General features: G+C 43.5%; 1 protein-coding gene across 1 annotated transcript; it reads left to right on the forward strand.

The window, feature by feature from the left end:
* Positions 1-976: 976 nt before the first annotated feature.
* Positions 977-10,813, forward strand: LOC133119566 (homeobox protein PKNOX2-like). The gene is made up of 7 exons (XM_061230074.1): positions 977-1,162; positions 3,354-3,483; positions 4,069-4,166; positions 5,889-6,008; positions 6,679-6,755; positions 7,400-7,578; positions 9,131-10,813. The coding sequence occupies exons 1-7, from the start codon at positions 977-979 to the stop codon at positions 9,394-9,396; spliced, it is 1,056 nt and encodes a 351-aa protein (XP_061086058.1). The 3' UTR covers positions 9,397-10,813.
* The last annotated feature ends 3,836 nt before the right edge of the window (positions 10,814-14,649 follow it).

A 14,649-nucleotide genomic window follows, 5' to 3' on the forward strand; every position in this document is an offset into this window, starting at 1 on the left:
TAACTTTTTACTTAAAATGTAATAAAATATTCATGTTATGTGCTGTTTTATTTAATATAACTTTGTGTATGACTTTCCAGAGTATTATCTACTCAACTTCAAATTAGAGGTTATGACTGTGACTGGAGGCTGCTCTGTAGAACTGTTAAATTAAAATACTAGGCAAATAATATTAACCCTTTCCACTTTTGTACTTGTTCTATAAAAGTGTCAATATCTCAAAAACTATTTACTGCACACACATGGAAGAGAACCATTGATAGACAGAACAAATTTATACTTGGCACTTTTTTGTCAGAGCATGTACATACAGTGTACACTTTGTTGGAAAGGGTAGGAAACCTTGTACAAGAAGATAAGATTAAATTAGTTCACTACTGAAATGACCGAGCAGTGCATTTACATAGCAAAAACAAGTAGTTCATGATGACATTTGCTAGATAGTGCAAATAGTTGTATTGCCCTGCTTAGCAAATAAGAGGCAGATAAGAATGTAAACTGTTGTTTTCACTTTTGGCATCGCCATCTTGCGGTTTTATTACGTTGTAGTTTTCATTATCTTAGAAATATCAACGCAACAATAATTTGGGACATCGACGACTCAACCAAAAGGAGGCATGGGGTTAAGGGGTTTACCTTGACATTCTGGGCATTCTGATACCATTGAGATACCCAAGTTTCATTTGACAGGTACCTCAAATTCCTATATAGTTGGGTGAATTCTTTGTAATTTGGGAAACTTCTTTGTAAGTTCATAAAACTGGTTATGAGGGCAGACAGAGGTGTCCCAAATTACCTGAATTCACTCTACAGACCCAAAAGCAGTAGAGTGAGTTCATAAACCTTGGAATGGGTGGTGCTATCATGCAGTTAGTTGCTTACTGTCAAAACACTGTAGCTAAACGTGCAGTGAGGTTTACAAAACTGAACTTGCCCGTCAGTACCATCATCAGTACTGAACCTCCTGTCTTCTCAGATGGTGAAGGCCATCCAGGTGTTGCGGATCCACCTGCTGGAGCTGGAGAAGGTGAACGAGCTCTGCAAAGACTTCTGCAACCGCTACATCACCTGCCTAAAGACCAAGATGCACAGCGACAACCTGCTGAGGAACGACCTGGGCGGGCCCTACTCCCCCTCGCAAACCTCCCTGAGCCTTCAGCAGGTGAGACAGCGCCGCCTTCCTGCATGGCTGACACATGACACCGTGCTAACATGAAAATGTTAGCACGTTAGCACGTCTTACAGACATGCCGTAATTTGAACTCTTTGAAGAATGCTGACCTTTTTTTTTTTAAGACGGTCGTTTGTGCTCTTGTACCAAGCTTTAGTGAATAAAACAACAAGGGAAGCCAAGTGTAGTCCATGTCTATCATTGTAGGAAAGCAAGCGCAGGTTTTTCTCTTGTTGGTTTCCCTGGAGTTCACCTGAAAAGTTAGAAACAGAACATAAAAGCTTCTTGAACCAGTGTTGCTCATCCTTGCTGATCCTCATGTCTGTTGAAAAGATGTAAACAGTGCTGTATGTACTGTGCAAAAGTTAGTATGTCAGTATAAAGGAGCAAATTTCTTATTTTCAAACATTCATTTTCCAAAAAATTTAATATTACCAAAATGTTCTTTATTTTGTTAAATAAAGTTAAATATTATGTAATAGTCATTTTCAGAAAAATTGATGTGAATTGATCAGAAGCAAGCGATGCAGCTAAAGTCTGCTGAAGAACTGTGGCAAGTTCTCCAATATATTTGGAACAACCTACCAGCTGACAACCTTTTCATATAAAACTGCAGCCTTTTGCACTGTACTGTATATATGCAGCTGTGATGACTGCACAATTGCTGACATGCCTTGTATCTTAGTTCCCCTCTGACACCACCTCCTCAGTGTCCAGGCTCAGAATGTTCTCTGATAGGCTCCCTGGGAGGAAGGGAGGCGATGGGATTTGGCATAAGCAAAGGTGATGGCATTCCCTACCACTTGAGGCTCCATGAGGGTCTGTTGTCGCTCACAGTTCATACATTTGGAGAAGACAGACCCAACAAACCGATGGGCCACCTTATGCTGCCATTTCCACCACGCCGGCCTTTCCCTCTGCCTGTTTCCACAGCAACTAGGCGTCTGATTGGCGCCGTGTGATAAACGCAAATTATCGGGAGGAAGGGCGAGGAGAGAGAGAGAGAAAGATAGTGAGCGGAGAAATCAAAGACGGAGAGCAAAGGATCGAGAGTGGGTGGTGGAAGAGGGAGACGTCAATTGGCTGACGAGTTTCGGTGGCCCCGGCAAGTTCAGACACACATTTAATTTTGAATAGGTAATTTTGCTGAAAATAACAAGGTGGCAGTTAATGAGATGGAAATCCTGCCTGGTGCCTGCTCTCTGGAAGACTTCATTTCCCATCCTTCTCAAAGGCGGACGCAGACCGCAGGCTGGTCGTGGTTGGGTTGCGCGGGTCACGTACGGGGCGAGAGCAGGGCGTCGTGGGAGGAAGGGGCTCGTTTCAGCGTCTCCTCACCGTCTCTCTCCCCCTGTTTCTCGGCACAGCTGAGCGGCTAGCTTCGGGCTATTAGCCACAAGTGCCTGTCCGTTTCAGCATCCACAGACGGAGGGAGGTGACGCCGAGCATAAGAACATAAGAGTGCACAGTGATGAGACTGGTCATCCAGCCCAGCTGCACCCGCCATTTACCCACAAACATCACAGTCTCTTGAACACCACAAGCGTCTTTGCCTCTACTATGTTACCCGTAAGCAGTGCCACAAATTCCTGATATGTGTAGGGTTTACCCTTCCCTTATTCACACCCACACCCTCACGTTATCCTGACAGGACTCGGCTTGTGCCTATCCGTGTGATGTACATCTCAGCTTAGTTAGGGTTAGGTTAATTACACAGAATGAGGGATTGCATTCAGGAAGGTGCTGATAGACACGGATCGTGTAAGCTGAAGCTCAGAGCTGATCTTTCATGGAATAGTTTTGGGGATGAATTTCTGGCTTTCCCTATTTTGGAGTCTTGCCCGCACTCCTCTTTTGAGACAGCCTTTGGCTATGCTGAGCTAACGACTTCTGTTTGGTTGGCTTGGCAGGTAACACGAACGCATTTTTGATTTTTCGATCTCCCGGTGAAGAGTGTATCCTTGACAGGAGACCTTCCGCAGACGGGAAGGTTGTTTACGTTTAAGGTATTCGGCTAGCGGGGCGCACGGGATTGTGGGAGCCTTCCCCTCGCTGGTGTCTCAAATGAAGCGCAACGGGGCCTGTGGTAACTACAGACCGGGACGTTTGGGACACCTGCCTGGTTTAAAGCCTCCCCCCTCCTCTCTCTCCTCCCTCTCTCCTCCCTCTCTTCTCCTCGCAGGAACTCTTGCAGAGCTCCACTCCCTCAGCGGTCTCCAGCTCTGTAAACCCCTCAGGCATCGTGGTTCCCGCCAGTGCCTTGCAGCAGGGCGGCGTTGCCATGACCACCATCAACTCGCAAGTGGTGTCAGGTGGGCCGGCTTCACGTCTTACTCTTCCGTCTTACCCTCGAATCCTGGGGTACTAGGGTTTTTTAGTGTTCCGCACTATCTTATCCTCAAAAGTAAGGAGATTTGGTGGAATACTGCCCTTCCAACAGCGATGTGTACACTCTCCGAAATAAAGGTATGAAAACTGCCTAAAAAGGTACAAATGCTTGTCGCTGGGGCAGTACCCTATAGGTTGTATATATATTTAATTAGTCCATTTTCTTGCGTGTAAAATGTACCCAATATGCTCATTTGTATCCAAACAGAACATTACTGTACTTTCAGGGTACAATTGGAAAATGTGATCCTTGAAGAACAAAAATTTGCCTCCACTGTCACTTTAATTCTCAGAGTGTACTGTACCATAAGCTACTGTTGGTATTGCTGCCTCTGTCGAGTGGTTAAATGCTACTATATTAACACAGTACAGTACATCACTCCATGGTCTGGACTTGATTTGATCTATTTATGCTGATGCAGCAACTGTAATTGGGGGACTGTATTGTTAACACAATAAAACACACCTTAAGACACTGTGCAATGTGACCACGTGCTTTTGTCAAACAGGTGGAACGTTGTATCAGCCAGTAACCATGGTGACATCGCAGGGGCAGGTGCTAACCCAGGCATTGTCCCAGGGGACCATCCAGATCCAAAATGCACAGGTGAGGGGCCAGCTTTACCTTCCACACCCCCCAAACCCCCCACTCCCTCCCTCCCATCCTTGCCTTGAGGAGAGAGTAGACTTAGTTAGCATCTGAGGCTGTGAAGAGCTCGTAAAGCCCCAAAAGAGATTCTGACACAAACGAGCGCTGCAAATTTCCAGTGGGGGAGACCCTCGACCGACCGACCGAACCTCCCTCACGTTACAGAGGGCCGTCGCGGGGGCGAGAACCAACCAGGGAGGCGACCCGCGGTTAACCCCGGCGTCACGCTCCGACCTCCCGGCGACGTGTTGAACAGTCAGGGCGTCTGGCAGGAGAATCCCGTGTTTGACAGACAGCAGCGGTCTAGCCTGCGCCAGGGCCGCACGCTACACGCGACACGCGGGCAGGGAATAGCACACAGCCCGCAGCTACGTCCCTGACAAGCGCCCGGTAATGACACCGCGGCTCCGCGCTGCCAATTAATTCAGCCCCGCTTCCCGGAACACGCATTCCCAGGGCTGAGGGGGCGGGGGGGAGGGATTTCCACGTGACACCCCAGCTGCAATGGTAATGAGGGCTGTTTTTATGTGCGGTTATTATTTATTTATTTTCCCGTCAGCGGGGAGCTGTTTTTCAGAACTTTGCCTCGCCGGTGTCTGCATGAAATTAATTACGCTTATTCTTTAAAAAAATTGACATTTATTTATTTATTTATTTGTTCGCTTATTTATTTATTTATTTATTTACACGGTCCCTTATTTACCCCCTTTTTACGGCAGCGCAGGGCAGTGTTTGTCGTTTCTTTCCCCCTGAGCTGCCATATTTTCTGTCTTCAAACAATTTATATTGCTGTATATCGCAGATGGATTATTAAAAATGTATGAATTCTCCTTACATAAAAATACTCTTCACAGTGCACATACTGTACACAGAAAAATGTTTGTGATGTACGGCAGAGCGACAAATATCTCCAATTAGGAAGTAGTCATCCCGCACTGCCGTTATTTCGCACTTTGAATCTACACCTTTCTGTGCCACGGAGAGACATGGCACAGGCCCATCGCACTATTATTATCTTGGGGAGACAGGCAGTGGTGTGAGAATCCAGGCTGGCATACAGTGCAGATGGCTTTTCAAAAGGCTTGAAATGAGCCCTCTTAGGCCTGTATAATTGCTTGTGTTGGTGCAGATCCCCGCTGTGTTGCTGTATCTGTAGACTTCACAGATAAAACGGAGTGTGTTCCAAACAGGGTCCAGCCAAAAAGATACACCCAGGTCTTTCAACACTCTATTAATTCAGCTGCACCAGAAAAGTTGTTCTAAAGAAGTGCCGGCATACTTTAATATGGCATACCAAAACCTTTGCTAATGAATCGCTGCTAAAAATGAGCCTAACATTTAGCTGTGAGCAGAGCAATTTTTACAACCCCACCCACGTTCTTGAACCTGCGTTACAGTACAGACTCTATCAGGTCAGTAGCCTCTAGGAAAGTTTCCAGTACAGTATATGCAAGTCTAAGACACGGTGGAAGGACTGCAGTGAAAGTTATTTCATAGCAGCATTTCTTATCGAATATAAATGACTGCTCTTTCATTTCAAATTTTAATATCAACACAGGGAAAATAAAAAGATTTGTTGCTATGGTGATAAACAGTCTTGCTGCGGGAGAAGATAGACCCTGCCCATCGTCACCGTGGCAACGCTGAGGCCCCCCCCCCCTCTCCTACTCCATTTCCCAGGTAAACCTGGACCTGTCCTCGCTGCTGGACAACGACGACAAGAAATCGAAGAACAAGCGGGGGGTACTGCCCAAGCACGCTACCAACATCATGCGCTCCTGGCTCTTCCAGCACCTCATGGTGAGGTGGCAGAGCAGCGTCGGGGGGCTGTGGGCGGGGACAGTCGTAGGTGTCGAGCAGACTCCATCTGGATATTTGGACCGGCTTTCTAGCGCCATAATAAAACACCGCCTTCCCCAATTGTTTGCTAAAGTAGCCCTAAATGGAACAAGGACAATTACCTTATTATTACTTTGGGTAACCCTTTATTTTACAGTCCGTTAATTACCTAGTATTTAAATAACTACACAAGTAAATGCAGTTACTCGTGTAATTATTACGGAACTATTTTGAATTCAGAAGTGCTGTGATACAAAGTCAGTAAGTACCATGAAACATTTACATTTACATTTTAGTCATTTGGCAGATGCGTTTAATTCAAAGCAACTTGTTTAGTACTATGAAACAAACTTGTTTAGTACTATGAAAATACGTGTTACTGCTTGTTTCATAGTACTTACCTTACCTTGCTATGAATCTGGGAAAATGTAACTTGGTGAAGTTCAGGTGTGCTGTAATTAATGTTAGCTTAGTTGTTCACATTGCACAGTATTAGAATTTAGTTTAGATTTTAGTTGTATTAGTAGAAGACATGAAGATATTTTAGTTGCCATGGAATTGGACATAATGAGCTGGCTGATGATTTATTTTCAGAATTTTTTTTTTGCTTTCTAATCTTTTCCCTCATTAGCACCCTTACCCTACAGAGGATGAGAAGAGACAGATTGCAGGACAAACTAATCTCACTCTGCTACAGGTCAACAACTGGTAAGAAAAAAAGCCTGTATCAGACTGCTACAGTGTAAAATTGTATTGCACAGAAATAATTTTCATCTGCTGCTACATTCTTCATGGCTTTAATAATTTGTTTTCCTGTCGCTGTTGTATTGCTAGCAACTTGGCTCCATCTACTGGTCAAGTGATGTCATTGCATTTTCATTGTATTTCACCAATGTTTTTGTTCATTTCAAGGATGCTCTGACACTTTACATCAGACACTTATACATTATGTGTATACAATAAAATCTGTATCTTTGTCACTGCCACATTCTCTCTCTCTCTCGTTCTCTCTCCTTGTTCCTCTTCCCTCTCTTTCATGTCTCTCTCACTCTCTTTCCCCTGGCCTCTTTCTCCCTCTTTATTTTACACTTCGTCTCCATGTTCCCTCCCTCTCTCCTTATTACTCTCCTTTATTTTTCTCTCCCGTTATTGCTCATCAATCCGTCCCTTTATATCTTCTCTACGTCTCTCCACTCTCCCTCCCTTTCTTCCTCTCTCTCTTTCTCTCTCTCTCTCTCTCTCTGTCTCTCTCTCTCTCATCTCTCTCTCTCTCTCTCTCTCTCTCTCTCTCTCTCTCTCTCTCTCTCTCTCTTATCTCTGTACTCTCTGCGGCCTCTCCCCTGTCTGTTCAGGTTCATTAACGCCCGCAGACGGATCTTGCAGCCCATGCTAGACGCCAGTAACCCTGACCCTGCGCCCAAGGCTAAGAAGATGAAGTCTCAGCACCGCCCCACCCAGCGCTTCTGGCCTGACTCCATCGTAGCCGGCGTCCTCCAGTCACACGGAGTGCACCCCGGCAACAACTCTGACGGTCAGTCTCTTCCTCCAATCACAGCTTTCAATGCAAGCACTCCGCCTCCACCTCATCCAGTACCTGGTTACTGCCTAATCCATAATCTCATTTACTGTCTCATCCATAACTTCAGTTACTGTCTAATCCATAATCTCATTTACTGTCTCATCCATAACTTCAGTTACTGTCTAATCCATAATCTCACTTACTGTCTCATCTGTGATTTCAGTTAGTGTCTAATCTATCATCTTGTTTACTGTCTCATCCGTAACTTCAGTTACTGTCTCATCCGTAATTTCAGTTACTGTCTTATCCATAATCTCAGTTACTGTCTCATCCATAACTTCAGTTACTGTCTCATGCGTAATTTCAGGTATTGTCTCATCTGTAACTTCAGCTACTGTCTAATCCATAATCTCACTTGCTGTGTCAACTTTAACTTCAGTTACTGTTTTATCCATAATCTCAGTTACTGTCTCATTCGTAAATTCAGTTACTGTCTAAATCATAATCTCACTAAGTGTTTTAGCCATAATCTCAGTTACTGTCTCTCCCACTCTCTTGTTAATGTTTCTTTTAAGAGTGATTCCATTTGCTGGCTAATTCACCATTTTACTGTGTCTGTCACATCTAAAGTATCTATGCTACGAGGACCTAAGAACAGCAACGTCTGAATGTACACTGTCTGTGTGTGTGTGTGTGTGTGTCTACCTGCCTGTCTGCCTGTCTCTCTCTCTGTCTGTCTGCCTCTCTGTCTGTCTGCCTGCCTGTCCGTCTGCCTCTCTCTCTGTCTGTCTCTCTCTCTGCCTGTCTGTCTGCCTTTGTGTCTGCCTGTCTGTCTGTCTTTCTGTCTATCTGCCTGTCTGCCTGTGTCTGTCTGTCTGTCTGTCTGTCTGTCTGCCTGTGTCTGTCTGCCTGTCTGTCTGCCTTTGTGTCTGCCTGTCTGTCTTTCTGTCTGCCCGTCTGTCTGCCTTTCTGTCTGTCTGTCTGCCTGTCTGTCTGCCTCTCTCTCTGTCTGTCTCTCTCTCTGACTGTCTGTCTGCCTTTGTGTTTGTCTGTCTGTCTTTGTGTCTGTGTGTCTGCCTGTTTGTCTGTCTGCATGTCTGTCTGTGTCTATCTGTCTTCCTTTCTGTCTGTCTGTCTGCCTGCCTGCCTGTCTGTCTGTCTGCCTGCCTGCCTGTCTGTCTGTCTGTCTGTCTGTCTGTCTGTGTGTCTGCCTATCTGTCTGCCTCTCTCTCTCTCTGACTGTCTGTCTGCCTTTGTGTCTGCCTGTCTGTCTTTCTTTCTGTCTGTCTGCCTGTCTGTCTGCCTGTGTATGTCTGTCTGTCTGTCTGTGTGTCTGCCTGTGTGTCTGTCTGTCTGCCTGTCTGTCTGCCTTTGTGTCTGCCTGTCTGTCTGTCTTTCTGTCTGTCTGCCTGTCTGTCTGCCTGTGTGTTTGCCTGTCTGTCTGTCTGTCTGTCTGTCTGTCTGTCTGTCTGTCTGCCTTTGTGTCTGCCTGTCTGTCTGTCTGTCTGTCTGTCTGCCTTTGTGTCTGCCTGTCTGTCTGTCTGCCTGTCTGCCTGTCCTCCAGGCTCCCTGGCCATGGACAACCTGCAGCCTCTGTCCTCAGACTCGGCCACGTTGGCCATGCAGCAGGCCATGCTGGCGGGAGCAGAGGACTCCATGGACGGCACGGAGGAGGAAGAGGAGGAAGAGGAGGAGGAGGAGGAAGAAGAGGATGAGGGGATGGAGGAGGAGGAGGAGGAGGCGGAAGAGGAGAGGGGGGAGAGGGGGAGGCGTCTGCACGGAGCCGCCATTCGAGACCTCGGCCTGGAGCACAACGAGGGCCTGGAGTGAGGAAGAGCAGGAGGAAGAGGAGGCATCCACACTGCACAGACACAGCACTCACAGTATGCATACCCCATCGTCATGGACAAAGACCACGCTCACGTTCAAACTGCGCTCACCTTCCTGCACAGTGCAAACCCCCACCATCAGACTTCAACCGAGCCCCGGTGCGGAGGAGCCAGTTTGGATTCCCACTTTATCTAAGATTGTACAATTGTTATGTTTTATTTTCACTAGAGCTGCATCAAGCTCTTGTTGATTCAATGTGTTTAAATAACTACAACAACAACAACAACAATAATAACAACAACAATATTAATAATAACAATAATAATAATAATAATAATAATAATAATAATAATATTTGGTTATGTATTGATGCCAATGCCATCGTTCACTCAATGACTCATCGCTTCTCAGGTCAAATCCATTATGCTCTTCTTCATTTCCTGTCTCAGATATACAGAAACTCGACATCGCCACAAATGGATGTTTTCTTAGACGCATGATTTATAATAGTTCATTACTAATAGGACAACAACAAAAAATGAAAGACAGCACAAAGGTGGTATATTTGACCTTTTGAGCTTCGCCAAACAATCGCTCATTTTGAAAGGTCCACGAATGCTTGTGTACATTACCGTTTTTTCTCAGCTTTTCGAAGGAAAACTTTATACTTCCAGTGCACCTGAATGACAGGACTTGACGGCTATTTTGCATTCTGCTAACCTCTGGTAGTCTAATCAGAGCTACGTCCAGAATGTGCGATCCTCAACTGAAGTGGTATAATCAGAGACAAGGGAAAAAAAACAGACACGTTTGATTCTGAAAGTGAGCCGGGACCGAGCAACAGGGGTGACCTCTGAGCCTGTTTCTCAGTCTGCACCCCCCCCCCCCCCCAAGAAAATGAATCAAATTTTAAAGTAGTAGGAAATGAAGGGCAGAGACACACTGTGCAATTTCCTTGTTCTCAGCATACGGGATCGGAGGGTTTTACGTTAACGGCGAATTTCCGAAGGGAGAAGCAGAGACTTACGGATGACTGTGAGATTGACTCATCAGGAACAGGAGGGTTCCGTCAATTTTGTGTGAGGAAATTCACATTTACAAACTGTGAAGGGTATTTCTGGCCTTTTTTTTGTGCTAAACAATCTTGGAAAATCAAATTAGCCTTTTCTGATGTGATGTTCAGAAGATAAAAAAGAAAAAGAAAAAAGATAATCTGTTCTTGGATGTCCATTGAAATTGTTCTTTGTGAAGTCTGTTCCTCATAATTGTTTTATCGATCTTGCTTGCTTTTCGAAAATTTCCTTTTCAAAGCAAGTTACACATAGGGAAATTTTTAATTTGTTTGTACACATTGTTGGCATAATCTATTGTGTTTCAATAGAATGTTTTTTTAATTATTAAAAAAGAGATTAATCTATTTGTTTGAATATTCTTTGTCAAGAAATATAAAAGACTGAACAGTCCTGGGGTGCTTAGAAGGGTCACTTTTCAGTTTTTATTTTATTTGTGATTTATAAATCCAAAAGCACGATGTGAAGCTGATGAAGCTTGCTGATAATGCTGATAATGGATGTCAATGAGTACCGCATTAGGTAATGCATGGTGCCATGCTATACTGTATGTGAACACATTACAGGTGACTGAATATGTAATGAGTGCAGATGAATATGATATTACAGGTAATGCAAGACATAATTGATGAAGACAAAAATCATATTGCAAGTAATGTAAGTTGTAATGATATATGAATACTGTGCTGCAGGTAAGTGTATGTGTCAATACCACATTATAAGTAATGTAAGTTGTAACAGATGCACATGGATACCATATTGTCTTTGAAAGTACAAAATACAGGTAGTGAAAGCTTTCTTGAAATTAGTCAAACTGTCAAATCAAAGTCAAATCTCACTGGCAACGTTATTTTTGTTATGTAGCAAAAAAGTAATAGAAATAAGATTTTAGGTGAAGATATAATTGATTTTCTTTTTGACAGTGTGCCAAAATACAGGTGATGGAAGAGATAAAGGTGTAAACTTTGAAACTTCCAATGTTTTGATGGGATCCAGATAGACTTGTTCAACGTACAGGCAGTGTGCAGACAGTACTAATCTTCAGTAGAAATTATGAAGCAAAAGAGAGAAATACCTCACCCACGAATGATCACGACCTGCAAACAGGTAATCGTTTTTTTCTGGAGGCGTATTTCATGAGGGTTATGTGCCCTTCTGTTTATTGAAAAACACGTTATTTCTGCTTGTGTGTGTGTTTTACCTTATTGTGTGTTTTACTTGAGTGCTTTTATTACACTGGGCGCTGCAGATTAGGCTCACTGACTGACTACAGTGGCTCTTAAGCTGAGATCTTGCTTAGGGCTGGGATCGATAGCATCCATGGATTCTCTTTGCTTGCAGGTAATCTGTAAGCCCTTCAGAAAAGCCACAGAAAAGCTCCACTATAAGAAAGAAAGAGGGCTGCTCACACCATGGGGCCATCATATCGCCTCAAAAAAGTGTTTTAACAAGTGTTTTAGTCTTGTAATGACTTCAAATCTTATTTTTTCCCTCTGAAGTATTAACTTGTTTTAAGTTACTGTTTGATTGACAAGATAACGCCAATGACACGCCATTGAACAAATCTTGAAATGAGTCAATATCTTTAGTATAAGGCAATATTTTTTGTCTTATTTAGTAAAAGTAAATAAAATAAAGTTTTGGTCTCAAAATAAGACTAACATACTGAGAGATTGTTTTTTTCAGTGTGGGTGGCTTCGCCAGGGAGGGAGGGCTTTAGCCAGGTGGATCCTCTTGTCTATTGGATGCCTGCCGTCTGCTTGTGGCAGCTGTCCAATGACAGTGCAAATAAGCCCAGCTCTGCTGTTGGGGTAAGGGTTGGCCCAAATCAAAGGGTCTCTCTAAAATCAAGATGAATGGTATCATTTGGTCTGACATGATTAGATTGGAGCTATCATCAAGAGATCAGCAGTAAAGGTCTGGCCATATGCACAGGTCTTCCCGCAAATGCCTCCAGCCCGATTACAGGCTTTCTTCTGTTCTCTGTGGCTTCATAGCAGCGTGTGTTCTCTTATTTTAGAAATGTACAAAAATGGGCCACGTTTTCCTAATTAAGCATCTGTTATTAAGCCAAGTAGGTCTGTGATTTTCTACTTTCTGGTACAGTTTTGAATCTCCTGCCAAATTCGTGGCTTTGTATATTCATATATTATACATTTTGTATTGATTTTCCTGGCTAAACTTAGTGGTAGACCGACAAAAAAAATAACTGAGCACAGCCTGTGCAGCTATTGTGCAACAGGTGAATGCGCATGCTGTCTCCGCTATATTAAAAACTGATTCAGTGAAGTATTATTAAAATCAAGCTATCACGCAGACATGTCCGAATAGCTAGCACAGCTCAATTACGTCACATATTTGTGTTGAAAGCCGTCAGGTCAGATGATCTTTCGGCTGTCGGATCAGCCCTCAGAATATATTTTTGCACCACCTGTACTACACTTTACATTTCAGGCTGTGCGTCGTCAAGTTGACTCCTAATGCACAAATAATGTAAAAGCCTGCGTTTGCTCACACCAGTTTTTAAGCTGAGCAAGCGCTTAGTAACATTAATTGGAAAGTTGCTCATCATTTAAACAAGGGATTAATTTAATTTGGCTGGCAAATAATGGCACAGGAATAGTACCGACTAATAAAGGGAACCATTGCCCCACTGATGACATCGGTTGAAAGCCCAGCAAATGGACCCACTTCAATATTTCTTGGAACAGCTTACCTTAAACCCGGTTCATAGAATGGGCCATTTCAAATGAATGATTTTTATTAAAGCAACATAGTTATGAAATAGCCTACTTAAATCATAGCAGAAAACAAATTACGGGGGTAGGTTTGACGCCGTCATCATTGTCATCAAGCAATTCTAGCAAGCCTGTAATGACAAATTTACTGAAGATCTGCTCTCTTACATCCCTAACAAAACCATAAAATGTGACAGAAAATTCCCTTAAAGTGCTGTGCAGGTATAGGACTGGACATTTCATTTTAAAAACTTTTTAATATGGGGCATTCAAGCCAAACATTTTCCATGTACTATTTATGAAATATTGTATGAAAAAAAACAAAAAACATATTAGCATGCAGACGTGTCAAGCTGTTTTTAAGACAAAATGTCAGAATGGGAAGAAATGTGATGGACCGTGGAATTATTGTTGGCGCTAGAGATCTCAGGAAACTGCTGATCTCCTGGGATTCACACACAACAGTCTCTAGAGTTTGCAGTGAATGGTGCGAGAAAAAAAAATAATAAATCTTGCGTGGATAGGCTACAGCAGCAGAAGACCAATAAGTAAAAAAAATAAATAAATAAATAAAAAGGTTTAATAATATATATGTGTGAAGGTGGGGTATGTATAATACAAAAATGTATACATACCCCCACCTCGACAGAACACCATAATATCTGGGAAATATTAATGCTAGGTTCAAGAAAGTCATCATGATTAATACTTTGCATGCAATACTTCAAGTCTGTGATAGAGATCACCAGGTGGTGTGTATTTTCTCTGGTGATGCTCTGCCAGGCCTGTTACTGCAGCCATTTTCAGCTCCTGCTTCAGAATGCAGTCTGCTGCTGCTCTTTGCAGTTACATTATCAATGAGGACAAGTTAACCAGTATTTCTGCCCGCCATACCTGCCAAAACCATAACACCCCTACCACACAATTACACAGATGAGGAGGGGTGCTTTGTATCTTGGGCCGTTCCTTTTGGCCTCCATGCGCTGCTATCTTGGCCTCATGGACATTTTTTTCCAGAACTCTGCAGGCTATTTCAGGTACTTAGTGAACTGTAACCTGGACATCTTCTATTTTTCAGCTAACTAGTGGTTTTCATCTTGCAGTGTAGCCTCTGTAGTTTTGTGCTTGAAGACTTCCACTGCCAGTAGTCACTGGCACACTACCCCCCCCCCCCCACACCTGCCTCCTGAAGAGTTTTCTTCATTACGGTAAGAATTCTCTGGTCATTAGCACAACTCTGGCCCTCATGTTGACAAACCTTAAGAGACAAAGGCAATCAAAAGCCTAGTATCAAGACTAGATACTGACAGCACACTTATACATGCATTAAGAAAGCAATAAACACACCTGACAATCAACACCAGTGAAGCCATTTTGTCCCAAACGTTATGATGCCCTGAAGTGGGGATGGGACTTTATATTAAAAGTCCTGTATTTTCCACACT

This window comes from Conger conger, unplaced genomic scaffold, assembly GCF_963514075.1.
Source record: "Conger conger unplaced genomic scaffold, fConCon1.1 SCAFFOLD_212, whole genome shotgun sequence".
NCBI classification, from domain to species: domain Eukaryota; kingdom Metazoa; phylum Chordata; class Actinopteri; order Anguilliformes; family Congridae; genus Conger; species Conger conger.

Bases quoted from the DNA above. Each gene is read 5' to 3' on its own strand.
- LOC133119566 (XM_061230074.1), top strand. From the start codon at position 977: ATGGTGAAGGCCATCCAGGTGTTGCGGATCCACCTGCTGGAGCTGGAG. The intron at 3,484-4,068 runs GTGGGCCGGCTT...TTTGTCAAACAG, and splicing joins CAACTCGCAAGTGGTGTCAG to GTGGAACGTTGTATCAGCCA. The intron at 7,579-9,130 runs GTCAGTCTCTTC...CCTGTCCTCCAG, and splicing joins CCCCGGCAACAACTCTGACG to GCTCCCTGGCCATGGACAAC.